The sequence below is a fragment of the Convolutriloba macropyga genome, chromosome 11 (genome assembly GCF_964194025.1).
Source record: "Convolutriloba macropyga chromosome 11, txConMacr16.3, whole genome shotgun sequence".
In the NCBI taxonomy this organism is placed as follows: domain Eukaryota; kingdom Metazoa; phylum Xenacoelomorpha; order Acoela; family Convolutidae; genus Convolutriloba; species Convolutriloba macropyga.
The window spans coordinates 44,865,518-44,888,421 of record NC_134478.1 but is presented as its reverse complement, the minus strand read 5'-3'; the positions used below and the strand labels follow the sequence as shown (position 1 = coordinate 44,888,421).

General features: G+C 34.7%; 1 protein-coding gene across 1 annotated transcript in view; it reads right to left on the bottom strand.

Moving 5' to 3' along the window:
• The window catches only part of LOC142349272 (uncharacterized), a 29,141-nt gene that overhangs the window by 5,562 nt on the left and 675 nt on the right, over positions 1-22,904 (bottom strand). The window contains exon 2 of the mRNA XM_075400723.1: positions 956-1,261. Coding sequence (XP_075256838.1) covers positions 956-1,261 — 306 coding nt within the window. The remainder of the gene's footprint in view (positions 1-955; positions 1,262-22,904) is intronic.

The window sequence follows — 22,904 nt, the reverse complement described above, 5'->3', positions numbered from 1 at the left end:
AAGAATCTGTATTAAGGCTGCTATTTATTTTCATTTGGTTGCCTCGAGAAAAAAATCAGCAGTATGCTGACAAAAAACCATGCCAATTAAGTGCCAAAAGTGTTGCAGTGAAACAAACTTTTTCCCCCTTACGTCTTTAAAACAGAAAGCATAAGTTTGAGAATCATTATCAGCACAAGGACAAGCGTTTGGTCACGCATGGTAGAATTTCATTCACGGGGGAACAACAGTCCCTGGATACATTTTAGAGAGTGTTCAAAGCTTAATCCAAAAAAGCCTCGTATATTTGCAACAATTCGATAATTCCGGGTTGACTTTTTTCATGTTCTCACGGTTCTCTGCTTCGTTTGTCAAACTCCTTTTCCAAAAATTTAAAATTCATAGACAAAACGAATCGACTGTAATTAAGTTCTTCCCTAGTTTCAGGACCATTTATGACTACATTAAGTTTTTTTAATTGATAGAGAGCGACTGATTTATATTCCAAAAAATAAAGAAGTATGGAGAGGGAAGGCTGAACAAAATATTTACAGCTGATGCTATTCTGGAGTCGTTTCCTAAAACCCGCCCACAAACCCATTCCTAATCTTAGATACATCATCAGGTGAATACAAGTTGAAAAATACGTGAACTAAATTTTTCAGCTTTGCTTTTCCTTTTTAGTCTGCCCCCATTTATGGCTTATAAGTGCAGCTATATTTCACCATATAAGCCCCTCATTATCTTATCATGAATTAGTTAGTATACATTTACGTGTTCATATCGATAATGCGCATATAATTAACAAAGTCTCCAATAGAATATTCCATCCTTATGAAAAATCAGGCAAGGCCCATTGCGCTAGGCGTCTGTGTGGTGTAGTTCACCCCGTGTAAATTCAGGAAACAAAACGGGGGGAAGAGTAACTAGGTTAGTTAAATTATGGATAACGAAAGAAGGAAGTTATAAAACGTACAATATCTACCGGCGTCTTCCCATCAACATCTTCAAGGGAAATATCACATAGCCCAGAATCATCGTTATTTCCCATTCTGTCTCTGCTGCTAATTTCACTTCCAAGCCTGTAAAGGTATTTCACATCCCTTGAGGCGGCACATTCTTGGTTGTGATTTAACAAAAGCTCAATTATTTTTTCATGCCCACATTGGGCTGCCCTGTGCAGAGGCGTGGCCAGGGTAGATTTGGTAGTGGCATTCACATTAGCCCCGTGATTTAATAGGAGCTGAACTATATCGGGGTTGGCCGCACGTGAAGCGTAATGCTGAAACAAATAAATTTCGAAGCATATGGTCACACATCATAAAGCTCAACACCAATTAAGCAAGCACTCTTTTGTTCCCACTTCACCACACACCCTGTATATAATGAATGAGAATTCGACATTTCGAATGACCTAAAATACCAATAAAAGCTTTCTCCTTTTTTCTGGAGAATTGGGTTTCGATTTCATGCTACCGAGTTATTGCTGATTGAACTAGTCTACTAATTGGAGTGCATCGATAAATCATATCAATCATGTCAAATAAAATTTCATTAATTACAAGTGGAAATTATTTTCCATCCACAAAATGTCACATAAAATGACAAAACGGTCATTGCTGATGGCAAAATACTATATTGAGAATTCAACAGCATTCCAATGACCTTCTCTTGGTCTACCACGGAAATTTTTTATAGGACACGTCATCAAACAATCCCATAAAAAATAGACTAACTGTCCTTAACCCTCTGGTAATAGATCATCAACAATACCACATTATTCTAGGTATTCTCAGGATTTAAAAAGTAATGATCCTTTCAGTTATTTAATAATAAATAAATGTGTTTCTGCGTAATCGCAGCGGAGCAGCATTGAGCTTTCAGTCTGCAGTGTATTAACAGTAGCCTGTTCTCAGCTGTCCTTTTTTAATTATTCCTCACATCTCAGACTGTTCATTTGGTGAGCATGAATGCTCTTTCTTGGCCACTTTTTTGGCGTCTGAGACTTACACGTGGTACCATTATTGCAGCCAACATTGGTCAGGCTATGGTCAACCTGAATTTATGGTTAAGTAAGAGCTCATCCTTACACAGACAGCTTCACGGAGGCAGGGGATTGAACTCTCAATCATTGGCGTGTGAATCACACACCTTACCTCTCGGCTATCACGACATTTGAATAATTAACTCATTGCAAACGAAAAAACTCGAGGAGGTTTTGTAATGTGCGTTTGCATATAACGAGACCCCGCTCACCCAAATTCTTGGGATTAATATCTACCAAATCAAGCTGAGCTATGAATAAAAACGGGAAGATGATACTTTGTAATTTTAAAATTGGTAGGAAGAAGCAGTATGGATGGTTCTTTCTCGATTGACTCTGAAGGGAACTGTCTGGCGGGGGACAAGCCCCTTAGACAGTTCCTGTTTTGCTTAAAGTCTAAAGAATTAATGAAAATAGAGAACAGCACGCGTTTAGACACTGGTAGAATCAAAATTAAGCTCCTCCAATGTGTCAAAGGTGAAATGCGCAAAACGTATAACACCGACGTGATTCGAAACCACGCCTCCATCGTAGAACTCTCATCTTCACCCACTACACCACTTCAGCTCTGATTTTAATCATTTCAAAGTTAGAACCATGCCTCAACTCACAATGCAGTCTTTGTTTCCGATCCTCAATATGTAACGTCTAATAACCATTGTGCTACGCAGTGTGTGCACAGGCGCTTTTAACCACTCTTCAATAATGACGGACACCAGTGGACGACGGACTGAGAAATCTCATTTGTGCTGCCGGGTTAAAAGGCACGCATTAATCAATTCTTCGATTTCCGAAACAATTGTTCTACAAGCAAAGAAAACATAGGTACGCGGAATTGGAATTCTCAACGCCTAATTGGCCTCATTTCCGAACTATTTCTTTGAACGATGACAAACGGAATAATGATGTGTTTGAGAACTCACACAAGTAGCAGAATTCAAACGCGCATATAAGAAAACACGTTGCCTAGAAAGAAAACTTCATTGAATGGTCGTTTTCTCTCCTGCTCAGAATCGATCTGACAACCTGCAGCGTGGGTGGCGAACGCATATCGCGCACTGTGCCAAGTTTCTCCGGTTACAAAAAATAAGCAAGTGGGGCGAACTTTGAGGTGGGTTTTCTTCAAATTGGAAAAAGCTATCTTTCAACGGTTCCGTCTAATATAAACTAGATTCCAGGACAATTTCAAAAAGAGAAAAAAGCCCAAAAAACCATGGAAGGAGTGTTTCAATCGTTTCGAGTCATAAGGATAATTTTTCCTGACTCGCCAATTCGGACCAGATGCCAAGCTTTCAGAAAATTCTGACTGGTGCGATTCGAGAATTTATCGCGCCAAAATTTTGAGGTACATGCAACTCCTGTAATACCACGTCCGGGGCCCCTACCCCGTCCTACATCTTAACTATTGCAAAAAGAACGCAACCACCTAGAAAAGCAGGTGTTCCCCCAGGATCAGGAGTTGCCCTATCTCACTCGAACCCTGTGTTTTGTGCTGTTGACGCTCATTTTCGTTTTCCCCTCCACTCAACAAACAGAAAACAAAAACACGCAGACGTCTTAGCTGTTTAAAAACGACGTTTGTCAATTTGAGCCGTTCCGGCTCGGGGTATGAAGAAACAGAGTACAGCTAGTTCAATGTCGATTGACTATGAAGGGAACTGTCTGGCGGGGGACAAGCCCCTTAGACAGTTCCTGATTGGATTAACGTCAATAAAATAATATAAATGGCAAATAGCACGTGTTTAGACACTGGTAGAATCAAGATTAAGCTCCTCAAATGTGTCAAAGGTGAAAAGCAAAAAAGTTAGCCTCTGACGGGATTCGAACCCACGCCTCCATCGTAGAAGTCCCATCTTCAACCACTTAACCATGTTACCTCTGATTTCGTTCCTTTCAAAGCAAGAACAAAGCCTCAACTCACTATGCAGTCTATGTTTCCAATCCTCAAGGTGTAATGTCTAGAAAACACTATGCTAGCGCAGTTTGTGTGAACGCGTTTTTAACTGCTCTTCAACTTCTCTTCAAATGCGCTGCCGGGCCAAAACACACGCATTAATCAATTGTTCTTTTTCTGAAATGAATGTTATACAATCAAAGAAATCATAGGCACGCCAATTGAGCAATCTGAACGCCTAATTGGCCTCATTTCCGAACTGTTTTAGTTTGAACGACAACAAACGGAATTTTCATGTGTTTGAGAAATCATACATGCAGCAGAATTGAAACGTGCACGTAAAAAAATACGTTGACTAGAAAACCTCATTCAGTGGTCGTCGTTTTCTCTCCTGCTCAGAACTGATCTGACAACCTTCAGCGTGGGAGGCGAACGCATATCGGGCACTGCGACAAGATTCTCCGCTTACAAAAAATAGGCAAGTGGGGCGAACTTTATAGTGGGTTTTCTTCAAATTGGGAAAAGCTATCTGTCAACGGTTTTGTCTAATATAAACTAGATTTCAGGACAATTCCAATGGACCAACAAAAAAAATTAACTTCTTTGGCAATTTTGAGATAATCCACTTTTTCTCAGATCAACTCATTTGAACGATTTTCCCGGGAAAAATGCCCAAAAAACCATGGAAGGAGTGTTTCAATCATCTCGAGTCATAAGGGTAAATTTTCCTAGCTCGCCATTTCCCACCATTTCTGACGGGTGCGATTCGAGATCTTGACCGCCCCAAAATTTGAGGTTACCGCAACCTGTACAATAAAACATCCGGGGCCCCTACCCCGTCGTACAAGCCTGACTTTAGCATTGAGCACGCGACCACCTAGTTGAAAAAAAAACAATACTAATACAATTTCTCGAGCAGCAAAAACAACCATTTGGCCAAGTGAGAAATTAATGTCTCCAAACAACAAAAATTAGATTCTGAATTCAAATTCTATCCAACTTTCAAGCCATTATTCGAAAACTAAGGTCCCTCAACAAACAAAATTTTATGACTATTCAGCTTGATTAATCTGTTTAATTTAAATAGATTTTCGATTCCAAATTAAGGTTTATTAAGCGCGCTCTAAATATTTATCAATCGACCGTTCAAAAACCCATGAAGTTTGCGCAACGATATGACGTCAAGTACAGATATTCCGCAACAGATTGTTAGCATTCAGCTAAAAAGTTCTTTCTTAAGGTGTAGCCCGATGGTCGTAAATGAAATCGAGGAAGACAACTGATAAGATGAAGACAGGAGGACAGCTACTGAATTACAAAATCCAAAGAATCAAAGATATAGACTCAACTTACAAAACAGAGATTCTTACTATAAAGTCAGAATTTGATAGTGCTCAAAATATATGCGGCAAAAAATGAAAAAAAAATCTGCACAAAGCTTAAGTCGATTTTCTTTAAAACATATTGATATTAAATTTATCAAAAACAAATGATAACACGTTCAATGAACTCACCACCACCAATCAAAACAAGCGAGAAAAATAAGCGAGAAAAAACGAAAGGCACAAAAACCGATGCTTCGCGAAAATCGAAGTTTTTGAAAAGTAAAGGCTTGAAAGTTAAAAACCACAAAACCTCACATAAAAAACGTTACGACAGTGGAGAATCAGTAACTATCCTAGGAAACAATAATATAAAACTGCAAACAACGATTCCTAATAAAAGACACAGACATAAAAAAAGGAGTATGGCAACTACATACGAACAAATAAAGATAATATTGAAAAAAATTATATGGTCTGTAGCCAAAAAGTTTAGCTCCAAAACAGACATCAATAACAAATGAAACGTTATGAAAAATCTGATGAGATCTGTAAATATTGAGATGAAGAGACAAGACAACAAAAAACCAATACGGACAAAACTTATAAGTCCCCAGTAAAAAAGTCATGAATAGCATAAAATATTGACCTGAAACAATATGAAAGTTCAATGACGGCTCAATACAAAGTCCAATGGTCCGGTCATTAACGAGATTTGATAATATAATGATGAAGTCACAAAGAACAAAAACAGGCATACCAAGACACTGGCGAAAGAAAACATGTCGAAGCCAATTGCGCTACCAATAATCAACCTTAAGAACAAGCTCGTTGAAAACATTATACACTTCTAATTAAAACTTTTTGAATAGTCAATGAAACCTTTCTTCACTGCATCTAAGCAACAAGAGAACAACAATTACAATAAATACGAGTGGAACTAAAACAAAAACTTCTATGTTTTCATATTTTAAAAAATTCTGAAATCATAGCGTCTCAAATCAATAAAAAAAATTACTTGCTGCCCCTTAATCGATTCAAACAATAGCGTTTAGGCTCCATTGCAACACACGTACCAGTTTTAAAGCAATAGCAGGTAATAGTATGAAAAAGCAGAAGTCAAATTGCCGCACGTGGAAAATCTAAAATCCAAAAATTTGTTCAAACGGGATGTCGCTTTCACTTTAAACGCAGTCTGAAAGAATTGTAGTCGTTGATTAGACAGTTCTCACTTTTTGATCTCTTTATAATTACTCAACGCTACCACAAAACTACTTCAATTTGACTTCATATAAATGTTCAAACCATGAAGATCTTAAAAAAGTTATTTTGTTTTCAAAAACCACGAAAAGACTAATAACAGCTTCGCTATTGGGTTTCAAGCCTATAAACAACATGAAATTCTCGCTAATAATAACATAATGAGCTATACAATTGGTCAATAATTGCGCTAAAAGTGAACAAAATTGCGCAAAGATCCCAAATTTTAAAAAAAATAAAGCTGGTTCACCCCATGAGAAAAAAAGAAATTCAAAAAATTTATTTTAACTAAAAATTCGGCGCTCGATGGGCTTTCTAATGATACCACTCATGTCTTTCTACCTCAAATGCATCAATCAACCAAAAATTCACTGAACAAAAAACAGTTGAGCATATAGTTCCTCCCCCTTGAGTGGGATCGAAACAAAAGTAAGGACGTTTGGTTCTGTAAACGATGCAATAAAATAAATGATGTTCAAAAACAAGTCACTTTTTAGTTAAAAGTAAAACCATTCGTCAGAAGTCTTTCCGGTTTAAAAAACAATTTTCTTTTAAAAAGTCAGAAGGGTTAACGTGCCCAGCAACCTCATTCACTGAACTGATCCCGACTGTACAGGAAACCTATACTATTAATAATCGCGATAAATGAAACGGTAGCGCTGCCATTAACGAGGAGAGTTGCTTAATTATTCTTCACCGAAAGCAGTTAATGCATCTACTTTATTGCGGAGTTTCTACGAAGTTTTCTAATTGGATGCGTCGAAGGATTTATTCAGATCGCAGAGTAAAGATTTGTCGATGGCGTTGCTTTAGAATTCATCCTTGCTCATTTTTCGGCGCTGTATAGCCTAGCCACGATGTCTTACGATAAAAAATACCAAAAAATGGTCAACATTCTTCTTATGATTCACTTATGATTCAGTTTCCATATTGAGAGGGAAATATGAGAAAACTCGCAAGGAGGTTAAGATTACTAAGTACATTATATCGGCTTAATGAACTGGTTTTTGATAACAAGCATTACCCTCAAGGGCAGAGGTTGGCGTCATGCAACATAGGCCAGTAAGCTTAAGACTTTCATATACCCAAGAGAAATGAGGACAATTAAAACCCAGAATCATGCTCTCTCTTAACGATGCATAACCAAACAAAATTTTGCATATTTTTCGAGCAAACAGGTAGTATATTTAAAGACGGAAAATTATAATAAGCCATCAGGGAATCATTTGCGCAACTGCTCCATTTTTACCGAGTTTCTTTCATTCTTTCAAAAAAAACAGATAATTTGGAATCCAACCTTCAACGGCAGACTAAAAATATACACAATATTTCTCAGTAAACTTCAAAAACTGATTTATTTTCAAACTTCAAAGCATAGCAATCAACAATGGCCATAACACTCTATTGTAAAAATGAAAGGAAGAAAACGTTAATTTACAATTCAAAGCAAAAATTATCGGTCTGTTCAAAGAACGATCGCAATGACTATAAAATTCAATTAACAAAAACAAACTGTTTCATTTTTCATGAGATGATCAGCTGAATTTATCAAAAAGATTCCACAAAACCCTTTTTTATCAAATTATACAGACTAATAACCTCAGAAATAAATAATAGCAAAATCATGCCAAACTTTTTCAAACAAAACAAATCCTTTCAACAAACCCCAAAAAATTCTCAAAAAAATTACAAGATTCATTTCTATGTACTGCTACCAATTCAGAGCTACTGAAATGAAAATAATGTATGGCGACACTAGAAATAAACGATGGGTTTCCTTGCAAAGATATGTTTTCAGATTTCCAGTGCAATTATTCCAATACAACACAAAGTTTGCCAAAAAGTCATCAGCAGACACTTTACCATGACCGGGAAACATCTCCGGTTTTAATTAATTAAGAAAAGACCAAGATATCGAGCAGAAAGCATACCGGTTTCATGAAAAAATTTCCAATTTGGAAGACACCATAGGAAAGGGGCCATAGAAACTGGCGACAACTAGCTTTTTAATATAGGCATTTTTTAAATCTTTAAATCTTCACAGTAGTTCGTGCCTGGTTAGACCATACCTAAATTTTATAAACTATTCCACTCTTTGAGCTCAGCCGCGAAGAATTTAGTTAGAACTGTGGAAATGAATTCATGAATACGGCATTAAAGGCCGATTAGACCTGATACAAATGAGTCTAAGAGTCAAGACAAACAAAAATGTAAATTACCGCCAAAACTCAAAATCTATTTTCTAAAGCTCTTAATAACGAAGTCAAAATAGCATCAGATAAAATTCAAACAACCAAGTTATCTTGTGCTCTCAATAGCAAGTTGACAAAAAGAAACAAGAAGGGGCCGAAAATAGGGCGAATTGTAAAACCAAATACAACTCCTTAGGAAGCCAATGGTACCTGTCATTAGTGAGACTAAATCATAACACCACGCAAAAAATCACAAACAAATTACAAAAGGGAAAAGCGTTGAAACAATTGGCACCATAAGCTATTAACTGAAAAAACTAAAAGATATCTTGGGCCTAATTTGCACGTCAATGGGACTGATTTTGAAACGAAGAAAACAAAAGAAAATCAAACATTGAGCAATAATTTAGGAAAACACAGTGTCAAAACCATGAAACACGTAAACAAGAATTTATCCTTTGCTTCACAAAAAAGTATTGGAAATGTGATAACTTATTTTTGCAATAAAATTCAAAGTCAATAAAACCATTATCTATTACCTGAAGTCGATTAACGGGTTCAGTGAACCTCACGAAGAGGCCAATGAGAACTTTCAGTAAATATTATCAGCTAGATGACGACATATAGGCAAAAACCAGAAAACTTGCAAGAAAACTTTGTCAAAGCCGTTGAAGCCAAAAGCTATTCATTGAAAATAAATATCTACGTTGAATTGTGCAATCTTTAAAAACCAAAGAGATCATTAACCAATGTGAGAATGTGCCGGGACACCAAAGAGGCGGCATAAACAGTCGCAGATATCATGATATCAGAAAATTTTAACAAATAGTCGTATCAAAATCATAAAATCAAGTTCAAACAAAAACCGCTGAACACATTACATTAGCTTCAATGAAAGAGTATTTGTCTTGTTATTAATGCGACCGCCCGACAATTTGACAGAGACAAGATTAAAAAGCAAGAAAATTCACAAACCTTTTGAAAACTGATGTGATGTACTGAACGCGTATTTGTTCTGGAAATTTCACCAATGGCTTGATTATAACTCTTTAGGAAGCCAATAGGAGTTTCAATGAATAGGATTATTTCATAAGACTACAATAAGAACAAGAAATGCAGGAAAAAACAAACTTATTAAAAATTTTCAAAAAGTAGCCGAGGCAGTAAACACCACGAGCGCTTCTGTGAAAACCTAAAACGTTCATTAAGCCTAATTTGAACGTGAATTAGATATGTAATTAATGAAACACTGATATGAAAACTGACTTATCTCTAATTGACATGAGAAAACATAACCAACAAACGTCAGAAGAATTGCTCTCGAACGACGAGTGGGAACCCAAATTTATTGCAGACTTGAATCGAGCGAGAGGGGAGTAACTAAATTCACTCAGTGAGTCTTCGAATAACGTTATTAGATATAATGACATGTCACTATCACCACGAAGAAAAAATTAAATTGACAAAAAGTACACTAGTTAGGGCGCATTTTTCATTTGACTTCTAGAAGTGTTCTACGGCCACTTTTGAATTCAACTGCTGACACTTGTGAACAAGAGAGAAACTTAGATAACGCAAAAAAGAAATCAAGAATATGCACCTTGAAATAGCATAAAAAAGCTCCCTTGTTCAAAGTGAGTTTCATTTGAGATGAACTCTTGAGGAGCAGAAAGAAACATAAACCGACTAACGACGGGCTCTCCAACGACGGGCGATGCGAATTAATTTACAGGGGACCAAGATCAGTCTGGCATTTTTAACCACTAAGCTACAATGGCTTCGATTCTCTTTAACTCAAAATGTCTTATGTTAGCAACTTCCTTTTCAGAATGAGAGCAACATATAGAATCCAATAAATGAAGAACTTAACAGTGAAAAAATCACTCACGAGTTCAATAAACTTTCTAAAACAAAAGCTCAAAAACCCTCAAGCAAAAATTTTGCATAAAAAATACGGACACGTTTGCAATAGTTGCCTCAGACTTCGTTGGAGAATTATTAACAATACAATGGTTCGTAAGAGGTTCTCAAGTTCAAGAGCCCAAGACCAGTTGATGCTACCGTTGCGCAGTCCAGTTTTGCAAAAGAAAGATTACGGCTCCACTTGAGTATTGGCCCATTTTCAGAGTATTTACTTTTGCTTAGCACCCTACAATGAGCCGAAATAAATATTTCAGGTATACTCGAAAAGCGCAAAAACAGAAAAACAATTTGCAAGGAAAAATGACCCCAAATATCGTTAAAACTCTGAAGGCATCAATCAACCAATACAGCTGAAAGGACCAAAATACCTAAACAAATTTAAGCAAAAATACTGAACATCGGATTCAGTCGCGATTGAAAAGTCGTTTCTCCAGCATAACGCACCTACACAAAATTTGAAAAGAGAACAAATTGGCTTTTTCCAAACTGAAAAGTCTTCAAAACAAAAGGTTGAACTTAGAATACTTGAGTACGTGAGAGGGAAATTTAGTCCTTTGCAAGTATCGTGATTAAAGAATTGTTTGAGGTGAAACTCACATCGGTGAAATTGAACGCTTCTATCGTTGTTCATATCTTTAAATCTAACAAACAGAAAGAACGCTCTTCAGCATTACATTGTTTATAAATCAGCATTCAATACGAATAAAACCCGATTCGGCTAAAACGTAGCAGCGCTTTTCTGAATTAATAGCCCATCATTTTTGTCCATCATTTACGCAATAATTTACTGTGAGAGACGTTTTTGACAAACTCGAGCAACCTTTCATTGTATGTGGAAAACAGACTTTCTTGCAGGGAACGGACATATCTTGAATGAAATCCTCCCAAAAAAGGAAGCCTTTAGTGTACAATTTTGCCTCAGACATACTTATAGCCATAATCATGCATAATACTTAATTTGACACTTGAATAGCAAATCTCCAATTCTTTGTTGATGTTAAATAAATCTAATCACGCGGAGTTATTAAACAGTCGTCTCAATTTCAAGGACTGTTCAGACCAGGAAAAACTGAATAAACGCCAACGTTGTGTAATTTGAGAGCGGATTAAACTCAGGTCATACTTTTTCAAGGATGTCTTAGTATAAGCTCGTCTCTCATTTTTAATCAAATCCATTCTCCGCCTTAACATGTAAATGACGTTCATCCGGGTTATATCTCTACATAAGACTTTTATCCGAATAAACGGTTAGAAGTCTACAGACTCAGAAAAGAAACTTACCTGCAAAACAAATAAAATGTACCTTACAAAGAGCCGAGGAATACAAGCAGTAACTTTACTTATCAAAATGACGCATTGACACCATGAAAATGCATTTAAAAAATAAGATTTGAAAGTTCTGCAAGATATCATTTCGTATTACGTCAAGAAATCAGAATTTACAAACAAACAAACAAATAGATGAACCAAAAACCGCTCAATGAACATGTCTTGTAACATGTGCAAAAATCTAATCTACGATTACAAAACTTCTTTGGAGTTTCTGGAATAAAACATGAGCATTTGCATTTTTTCGGAATAATAGTTTAATATTTTGAAAACACAACTTGATAATCACTATGATATTGCCAACTTGATGCTTACATGAGATCACTATGTTTATCAGAAAAGCTAAATGAAAAAAACGTTAAGGTTTTTCCAAAAAATAGCAGCAATTGTTTCAGTTTTTGAGCAATATTTCAAGGACAGCCAGAAAATTCTTTTGCAGAATAACTGTTCCGACCCACTTTAGTCGGGGAGGAACTATATACTCAAATGGGTTTTTTTGTTCAGACAATTTTGGCCGATCGATATAATCATCGTAGAGAGTTGTGAGTGGTATCATTAAAAAGCCCGTTCAGCGTAGAAAAAGCAACTAAAAAGATTTTTTCAATTTCCGCCTTTATAGGGAGCTATCGAGGTTTAAACTTTTGTGAATATTAGACGCAATTCAGCTGTTTTTACTCACATTTTCGGAATTTTTTACCTAATTTTCGTCGATTTTGCTAAAATTTGTTTAAATTGTTAACTGTAGTGTTAATCATTTTATCTCTAAAGATAGAGGAGGGTTGCTGAATTGTTCACTCCGAGTTTTTTAGCTAAAAGTTATGCCAAATTTCTGAAAACTCAGACTTTTTTCGGGACCAGAGTTGGGACCAAATTTGATTTTTTAGCCCACTTGCTTTATCTTTGCAGGAAGTAGATACCTTAAAACTGCAGCCATAATCTTTTTAAGCTGACAAACGAGCTAGCTGTACACCCGCTGGCTTTGAGAGTCTTCTGGAATTACATTTGCCCGTTTTTTGCAAATTTAAACTCGATATTTATACAAAATGGGTTTTTTATTTTGACAAACTGAAAGTTTTTTTAAACATCTGATCTATTTTGCAACCCATTGAACAAACGAGCATTTTCTTAGACGTGCAGCAATATCTGGTCGGATCGCGCCATGGATAAATAAGATAAAAACATTAAGATTTTAATGGGGCGCGACCTTTTTCAAAAAATTTCCGCTATGTAAATGTTCATGTAAACAACTTACAGGAAATTCAAATCAGGGCTCTTTAATGACAGATGCTATTTGCAATGAACGAGGCCCAACGAGATTATATTTTGGTTTCAGAGTCAAGCTCATGCTTTTTAAGGCTCTGACCAATTTCTTTCGTAAAAATCTTATGGATTTCTTGAGTTTTGCTTTCATTTGTTATCTTTTTTGTAGCCCAATGACTTCATATCCCCAATCCAAGATCCAGTTACTTTTTAGTAAGTATAAATGAACCTAGAAATTTCTTTCAGTTATTATCTAATGTCTGTTATGGCTCTGAATAAATTTGTTAAAAGAAAAAGTCGGTTAATTTTTGAACTTTGCAACTATTTTATCTCATTTCTCTCAACTTCCGGCACAATCTCAGTAAAAACCGCCAGAAACTGATTTCTCGCGGGTTACAAACTAATGTCCGTAACGGTTTTATGTTCAACTAACGGTCTCTTTGTTTTGATACTACGCGTTTTCAATTCTTTTTTTTATTTTTGAGCATGATTGCCTATTTTAGCCATATTTTGTTTCCTTGTCGAATTATTATATTATTGACAAGTTCCATTGAAGGAAAGCATAGTAGGCCAAAAGCACAGCGTTGGAAAAAGGCGTATCTGGATATGTAAATTGTTTTTGTTATATAGTTTATGCTTTTTGGGCTGAGACACAGTTATGGTGCAAAATTTTATGGATTTTTTGTTTTTGTCTCTGTTTGTCTCCCTTTTTGTTGTTGTACGCCTGATAACGATAAGCCTCAATTGCTTTCTCAGGAAATATAACTCAAGCTAGTTATAGATTTCAGTTTATAGCTGTTTGTTTTAAGGATTTTCAATTTGAATTTTAAAAAAATTCTAATCTGTTTACTTTTTGCGTTCATTTTTGTATCCATGTAAATCAAATCTGACTAATTAGGGGTCTCAACTACTTTTGTCGATTCAAACATTTTTTTGCACTTGGTAATAAGTTGTGACTGATTGCTTAGACTATTAATTTCATAAAATAGTTTTCGATATTTCTATACTTTTCAATTTTTGGGTTTCTTTTTGCTATCATGTCTTCGTATTCCATTTATAAGGAAGACTCTTTGGTGTAAAGATGAGGAGAACGTAACAATTTACAGAGCTTGCAGATAAAATCTTATAATAATAGTGCCTTGAACAGTGTGATATCGTAAAATTCTTTGAAGTTCTGGCTTCTTTATAATTTGTTGTTATTTTGTGGGATCGGGACTTAGTCTCATTATTAAGAGGCCAATTGGCATCCTATGTAACAGGCCCAGTCTCATTATAAACAGCGATAGATTAAGTTTAAGAGGTGTTTAAACTTAACCTATCGCTGTTTATCGGTATCTCAAGTCTGTTATGACTTTTGAAAATAATTGTTTTCAAAAAAATATTCGGGTTATTGAGCTTCATTATTTTTCCGTCGATTTATTGCTCAGTCTCTGTAAACACAGGTCACAACCCTCTTCCACTGAGCTATAATTTAATCTTTATAACAATTTTAGCTTCAAACACTTGTTTCCCGGTTTTGTTACTACTGTTAATACGAGATTTCTTAAATTATTTGAGATTATTTTTTTATGTCTGTACATTTTAAAAGATTTTTGTATTTTTTAAATTTATAACACAAATTGTAGGTGGCATCGGCTTTGAATTTTTTTGCAATTAAACATGGGATAATAAAATGTCTCAATTGCTTCCTCTGGAGATATATATGAACATTTAGGGATTTCAGTTGATTTGTAATGACATTAAAAACGGTGAAATTAATTGTTTTCAAAAATAGAAAAGTATTTTTGAACTTCGCTCCTATTTGCTTTTTTGTCGACTTGTTGACCAGTCGCATTGAGAACAGGTCCCATGTCTGTTCTAAGAAAGTGTAGGTTCAATTGTTTCGTTTAGGTTTTACCTGATGCGAGTTTGATTTTGTTATGATTTTTTTATTATAGACATCGAGTTTTGGTCGTAAATAATGTTTGTCGTTTGATATTTATTATTGTCCTTTCCAGTAGTCCTATTATCAACAACTTTTATTGGCGCTCTAGCGTGGCATTATCGTATTTCATTGGTTATTTATTGAACGATATAATTGTTTTTGAAAGTTTTCTATCTCTTCATCATTTGATAGCCAATTAAGTCAGGAATGTGGATGAGCGGGGTCGGAACCTTATGTGCGTACGCATATTACCGAGCCTCCTTGCTTAAAATCAATCAGTAAAAGAATGTTTTTTCATATCTTTGAATAAATGCAAAAAACTAACATACACAAATATAAATACATATATTCAAATTTATTGGAAAAAGAAGATAATTCAAAGCTTTGTCTTTTCTCTCATCACACTCACGATAGGAAAATCACGTGCCAAGCTCGTAAACATAGCCAAAGGTAAGTGGTAAAACTAGAAACGATTGATTTTTTAAAAATTTTTAAAGGTCGTGGTAGTCAACTATAAGGCAGACTGCTATAAAAATTCATTTTTGAAACGTTCAAGTCCATATATCCAGACTAATATTTTAAATTTGATTCTGCTTCCGCACAAATGAAAAATAGGCACACTTTTTACAGACCTCTCACGTATTGTTTTTACGGAAACTTAATTTGAAGTATTATTGTTGTATGAAGCTTACAAAACTCACTAGACCATTGTTTCAGTTTTGTTGAAAAAATCACTGGATTGTTGCTTAATCAATGCCAAAAATTTGTTAAAAAAACCTACAAACGATAAACAAAAAGCAGCCATTTCTGATTTCTTCTAAGGTTAAAATTACTTTAATTCTACCAGAGCTTTCTCACTAAACTGACAACACAGCCGTTCACAATCAATGAAATAGTAAAGCCTGATCGAAGTTCACATAAATGTTTATTGATGATATTTCGACCAACCACAATTAACAGTTCTGATAATGATTCTCTGACATGTTTTGGAAGTTTAGAAGAACTAATGTAAACAGTTTCTGAGTACTTTTGTGTTAAATTATTTACACCAGCACTGAGCATCAGAAATAAAATTATTCTTCCGACACTCACTTTAGAGGGGGGACTATATACTCAAACGGTTTTTTTTGTTCAGTCAATTCTTGCCGATCGATATATTTATCGTACACATTTGAGATTGGTATCATTAAAAAGTCCATCCAGCGTAGAATATATACCCTCCAATGTTCCAATGTGATTGATAGACCAATCTCCGCTGTTCACATTCAAATTTTCCACAATTTTTAAACCAAATTTTTGTCAATTTTGTTAAAACTTGTTGAAATTCTCAACAATATTTTTAATGATTTACTTTTCAAGATAGAAGATGGATGCTGAATGGTTTCCTCCGAATTTTTAGGGTAAATTTTTTGCTTTTCGAGTTTCAATTTTTTGAGTTTCAGACGTTTTCATCAAAAAAAGGCCCGAATTTGTTTTCTTAGCCCACATTTTATTTGCCATGAAATAGAGACCGCAAAACTACTGACACAATATTTTTGTAAACTACAAAAGAAGATTAGTTTAACTTGACCTTCCTATAAGAAAAATCTTGAATTAACATTTTGCCCGTTGTTAACTAACTTAACTTATATGTATCCACAATGCATCATTTATACTTCAGATGTTGTTTATTTCATTTGCCAAACTAATTTGGTTCACTTTATGGATTCTAGCCACCTTACAATAAAAAATTCCTCGGATTGTATTGGTGCGTGATCTTTTTCAGAATAATTTTGTAATTTCTGTTCCATTCTTTTAATTACCGACGAGCATGATCTCAAATCCAGATTCAATCAACGCAAATGCCGTTAAAAAGAATATTAATTGAAATTAACCGTATATATTAGGTTTTCAGGATGTGTTCATTGTTTTTATTGCTTCGTAAATTGTTTCCACGAACTTAAACTGAATTTTGTTATTTTGCCAAAAATTTTTCTTTACAGTCTCGTGAATTAGTCTCACCAATCATTAAATGCAATTGGCTTCCTCAATTGGTACTAAACATGTTTTATTTTTATATCCAAGGGCTCTTATCACTTTGTATATATTTGTTTTTAGAAGACATAGGCAAATTTTTGAACTTTGCATCTTTCTATCTTATTTCTGTCACTTTGTAGCTGTTTCTCGCCAGTGATAGCTCAATCCTTTTTTATGTGAAACAAAAATTATTTTCAATGCTATTTTTATTTATAACTAATGGTTTCTTGGCTTTGTTACTTCCAGTTCAAAAAAAGTTTTGATTTTTTCATGATTGCGCATTTTTGCGATTCCCTTTTGTTTGCTTGACAATGTGTCGCATTAAAGACAAGTCCAATTGCGTTTAAAAATGCGGAATGTGCATATAGTATTTTGGTTTTTTTTTTGTTTCGACGGCTGCTACCTCGTTCTATCGCAAAATTTATTAGATTTTTTTAATTTTCACCAGCATTTGTCCTTTTTTAGTTGTTTTGTAATTTTAGGATAACGAAAGATCGCAATGCCTTCCTTCAGACCAAATTTAATGATTTCAGTTCATAAGTTTATAGCTTAACTTTTCAATGAATTTCAACTTAAATAAAATTTCAAATTACAAATATTTTTGAAATCACCCTTTTTTGTTCTTGATTTCGTCATCACGTTTCATAGTCTCATTTTTGACCAATCTTACCAACCTTTTGCTGAGCCATACAACATTTTTCTAAGGCCAGCATGCTTCGGTTATATGGTTTATAATGTCTCAAGTTTAAATGGTTTCAAAAAAAAATTCGAAAAAAATTGTTTGTGAAATTTTGAGTTGCGTCCGTATTTGTTTTTTTGCCTCGTGATTTAGTCTCACTAAGATCAAGCCCTATTGGCATCCTAAGGAGTGGCAAGATGATCTATTTTTGTTTAAGTTGTAAGCTTTTTATGATTTACGAATAAACTTCAAAATGAATGAACTTTTGAAATTTGTAACTTTTATCTACATTTTGCTTCTATCCGTCACAACAGCTCCAATCTGCTTCGTAGCCAGATGAAATTTGTTCTTCGAAAGGGTTTCGTTTTCAACTAATGGTTCGTTGGCTTTGCTACTATAAATTCCATTTAAAAATCCGATTTCTGGATATCTTTCCATTTCTGGGGTTGATTTTATGTCTCCTTGCCACAATATCATTCCACCGGGGACGTTTTTTGTACAATAAGAGAACAAGAACAAAATCGATTTAATAATTTCGGTGAATTGGTCAAGATTTTAACCATTTTCTTGCTGCAAAAGTTTTTTTGTTAAATTAATTGATTCTTTTTTAACTTGACTTTTTCGTTCTTTTTGTCTTTTTGTAGTCGTATGACATCTTCAGGATAATGACTTGTTTCAATTCATTCCTCAACAGGTATAAATGAAGAGGTCAAAATTGGTCCCATTATTACACCTCAAGATGATTAAATAAAACTCTTTAAAGATTTTAGTTGAAAACTAATGGTTTTAATCACTAAAAAATGGTTTTCAAATAAGGATACTTAAGTTTGATTTTTGCCGCTTCTCATGTTTTTGTCGAATTGTTACAGAGTCTCATTAACGCCAAGTCCCGAGACTTTTTTGTGAAGCAAAGCTCAATTTCTATTGTTTACATTTTATCTGACGCCATTTTGATTTGGTTAGTGTTTTCTTTTAAATATAACATCTACGTTTGGGTGCAATTAATGTTTGTTACTTGAATTTTGATTTTTTTAAATCTCGTATTTTCATTAATGGAAGGTCTCATAGGCAATCTAATGCAGTCTCATTAATTTATTTAGTGGTTTGCTGAACAATAAGTGATTTTTTAAAAGTTGTGAATCTCTTCCTCATTGAGTAGGAAGTCAAAAATGTGGAGGACCGGGCTCGAAACTCTATGTGCGAACTCACGAATACCAAACCAAGCCTTCTTGTTGTCGCGACCAAATTTAGTGGCGCAGGAACTATATAATCAACTAGTTTTTTTTCAGCCAATTTTCGCCGATCGATATATTCAGCGTACAGGATTGTGAGTGCTATCATTAGCAGATTTTATGAAATTCGCTTTTTCCAAGGACTTACGGAGGTTTAAAGATTTGTGAATGTTAGACTTACTTCCGTTGTTTTGTTCACATTTCATAATTTTTTGTTGTAAAAGAGTAATCTAATTGGTTTAACGTGTAAAGAAAGAAGAGCGTTGGTGAATTGAAATTTTCAAATTTTCAACAAATCATTATTTTTTTTCATAAAAAATAGCATCAAATATACTTATCCGGCCCACTTTGTCCAGTTTGTCCGGTGGCGCAGACCTCAAATTGTTGACAGAGTCTTCATTTACTCGGCTATTGGCTAATTGTACCTCCGGTTCTCAGAAAATTTTCTGGAAATATTATTGCGATCTTCCATTAATTGAAACCGATAATTATAAAAACCGCATAGTTTTTTTATGATATATTAAGTATTTCGTTTGCAAGAAACCTATTAAACAATATATTAGAACAATTGTGCCTTTAACAGCCGCGCAGGAATATCAATGCCAGTTTGGGTCTCATTGTTGGAATTTTGCAATCAAAAGGTATTCTGCTTGTATTTTGGGTCTGTCTTTTCATTCTTACATTTTTTGCATTTCTTTTATCTCAATTGAAAAAATTGTTTTCCTTTGAAAATGCAAACATTAGGAGTTTGCATTACAATCAAATAAAGTCCAATAAAACAATATTGATTTTTGAGCAAAGCTCATGCTTTTCTTGGCTCCGACAAATTGTTTCCGTAAATTATGAATGAATTCTAATTATTCAAATGTCTAATTTGGTATCTAGGGAGCTATTAGGGAGGCTATGTAAGTCTTTTAGTTGATACATATAGCTTTCTCTGGTAATATAACTCGATAGGTACCCAAAACTCATCATTCACTTTTTATATAAATTCTTGGTCAAATTAGCTATTTCGGTAATATTTGGTACATTTTTTGTTTTTGAAGGAGAAGCAGCAAGAGCAAAACCAGTTTTAGTCTAGTTGTCGAATCAAAAAGATTAAAAATTACTCTTTTTTGTAATGAGGTGCCGTATAAATTTGTGTACTTTTTCCATTTTCGTTTTTTATGTTAGTTACTGATAAGATTGATTTTCGATCAACTTTCAAATCAGAAGACAAGTCAAATTTACGTGTAAAGGGGTGCCAGTGACTATACGTAACAAGTTCAGCAATAAGCATTTGTTCTTTTCGCTTCAACACCGTTTATATGAAACTGTTCCTGAAAATTTGAATTTTATCTCTACTAAAATTAAATGTGTAGTCTTTTTTGACTTGGTTTCACTAATGACGTCTGCAATTGTAATGACTAATTCCCAAGCAGTTAAAAATTCACCATCATTTAGTTGAAAGACTATCGTTCAGCTGTCTTTTTTCAACGTTTTGTTTGAAAAATAAACAAAAAAGTTTGTTTGAAAAAACATACCCGGCAGATTACCGGAAAACAGCCGCCGTTGATTCCCATAACCACGACTGGGATTGAAAGAAAAAATAATAATGAAAAACAAAGATTTTGAAGAAAAACCAATTTAAAGTGCAAACTATTTCATTGTCACTTTGTAGCTGCACATATTCCGGCTTCATAGTGAGACGATATAGGAGCTAGTATTAATACCATTGATTATTAGAGATGGTAACCAAGACCTTTAAAAACAAAGTTCGAGTAACAGGAAAATAAAACTGGGCTCTATGGGTTTATCCCGTGTCTATTTCTGATTAAGTTTTTCGACCCTGACTCTATTCATTTTGAATTGCTTTGTTGAGCAACTGCTGTCTAAAAGCACATTGAGCATAATGAGACCAGTGATACGAGTGAGCGGGCGAGTGAAACTAGCCTAGACAAGTCAATAAGATTTCACGAAAAATGTCGAACAAGCTGTGAACTAAGGTAAAACGAATAAATTAGTACGACGTAAAAAAATATGAGACTTTTAGTCTTATTTCTGCGACCTTTTAAACGAGTTTTCAAAATTTTTTTTATTTGTTTGACATTTTCCAAATTTTGAGGTTCTCTTTTGCTGTCTTGTCCGATTTTCTTATTGATGGCACATTAATGAAGAGTCACACATCACATTAATGGCGTCGAAATAAGGCGCTATGGATTGTATTCATTATTTTTTATTGAATATATTGTGATCTGATAGGTTTCGACACCGCTTCCTCGCAAAATTGAAATGACTTTTTCATTTTTGTCTGTGTTTGTTCTTTTTGTAGTCGTACGAAATTTCGCATAATGGCAGATCTCAATCAATTTGCATTAGCTAATTGCATTCCCGACTTTGAATTTAATTGTTTTCAAAAAGTGTAAAAGTTTTTTTTTAACTTTACCCTTTTTGTTTTCTGTCTACCTGTGAATTATTCTCAATAACAAGAAGTCACGCATCGTTTCTGGTGAAATGCAAGCCATTGGGTTTAGTTTACTTTTTATCTGATGCTATTTTAACTTTTTCATTGTGCTTTTAAAAAATGGACAGACATTGAGCTTTGGTCGTAAGTAATCCTTGTTGTTTTTATTTGAATTTGTGATTTCTCTTGTCTCTTACGCTCCTTAATGGCGGTTATCATCGACTCTCTAAGGAGTTTTTTTTAAATTTGTATAACGGTCACAGCTAAACCTATTTTTTTTTAGCATGCTCAATAATTTTAAATTTTGTCGAGAGAACAAAGAAGGCCGCTCATATATCATGTCGAGGATCACTCTTAAAGAAGATAATAGAACAAATATGACTGAACAGCGTCGGAAGAATTGCTCGCAAACGAGTGCCTAGGGGTTGGCGTAAGTACTCGATAGCTTAGTACTCCCACATTTACTGGGTGATGGATGACGGAAAATCAGCGAGGGGTTATCCAAAACCTCAAAAAAATCCTTGTCCACCGTGAACTTGATAATCTTCGCCTCAAAAAAGTCTTGATTTAGCTGTAGAAGAAAAAGAATAAACTCAACATCTGGATATTTTGTAATGTTTAGGTCAGTTTTATACCCCACCTGAAAAACATTTCAGCATCAATGCAACCACAAAATTTAAAAATCACATTTCTGCAGCGAAGAGTCCTCCAGCTAATCTGACTGAAAAATAGACTGATTATGCAAAACGAGAACGCTGAGAAGTCGATAGCTGTAGGCAGTTTGTTTCTGATCAGATTCAATTATTCATCTTACTTTTGATTGATGATGCGACAGGAATTTTGATATGAGCCAAATTCACACACTGAGAAATTGACTGCAAACTATCGCATAGACAAAATCGTTAAATAATGAAAAGGTATTAACAATTAGTCACAAATTATACAACTTCACAGACCAGAACATTTTTTTGGTGTCTTAGAGGCAGCTGATATTTAAAAATATCATCCTTCAAACAAGTTTATCGCTGCTAAGAGAAAACAGTGAAAGGACAGAAAACAACGCTTTTTTGCTATTCAATTGAAGAATTGAAGTAATCAAAATTTAGATGATGCTCAACTCGTTTTCATGATATTAAACTTCATCAACAGAAGCACTGTTCAATACAAAAAACCATCCGTCCGAAATAGAAGTAACTGTTTAAATGTATCCCGGCTAGTCCAAAAAGGACGTTTTAATAATGCCGCACCAAGTGTAATCAAGTTGAGAATTAATTGATAGCCAACGAAAATCCGGCTGCAAAGGGGTCATGAAGTCCCATGAAGGGGTGACAGAAGTCGATTATGGAAAAGGCAATCTGTGATAATTTAGCACACAATGGTTAGTTTTCCTAATTTTGATAAAAACAA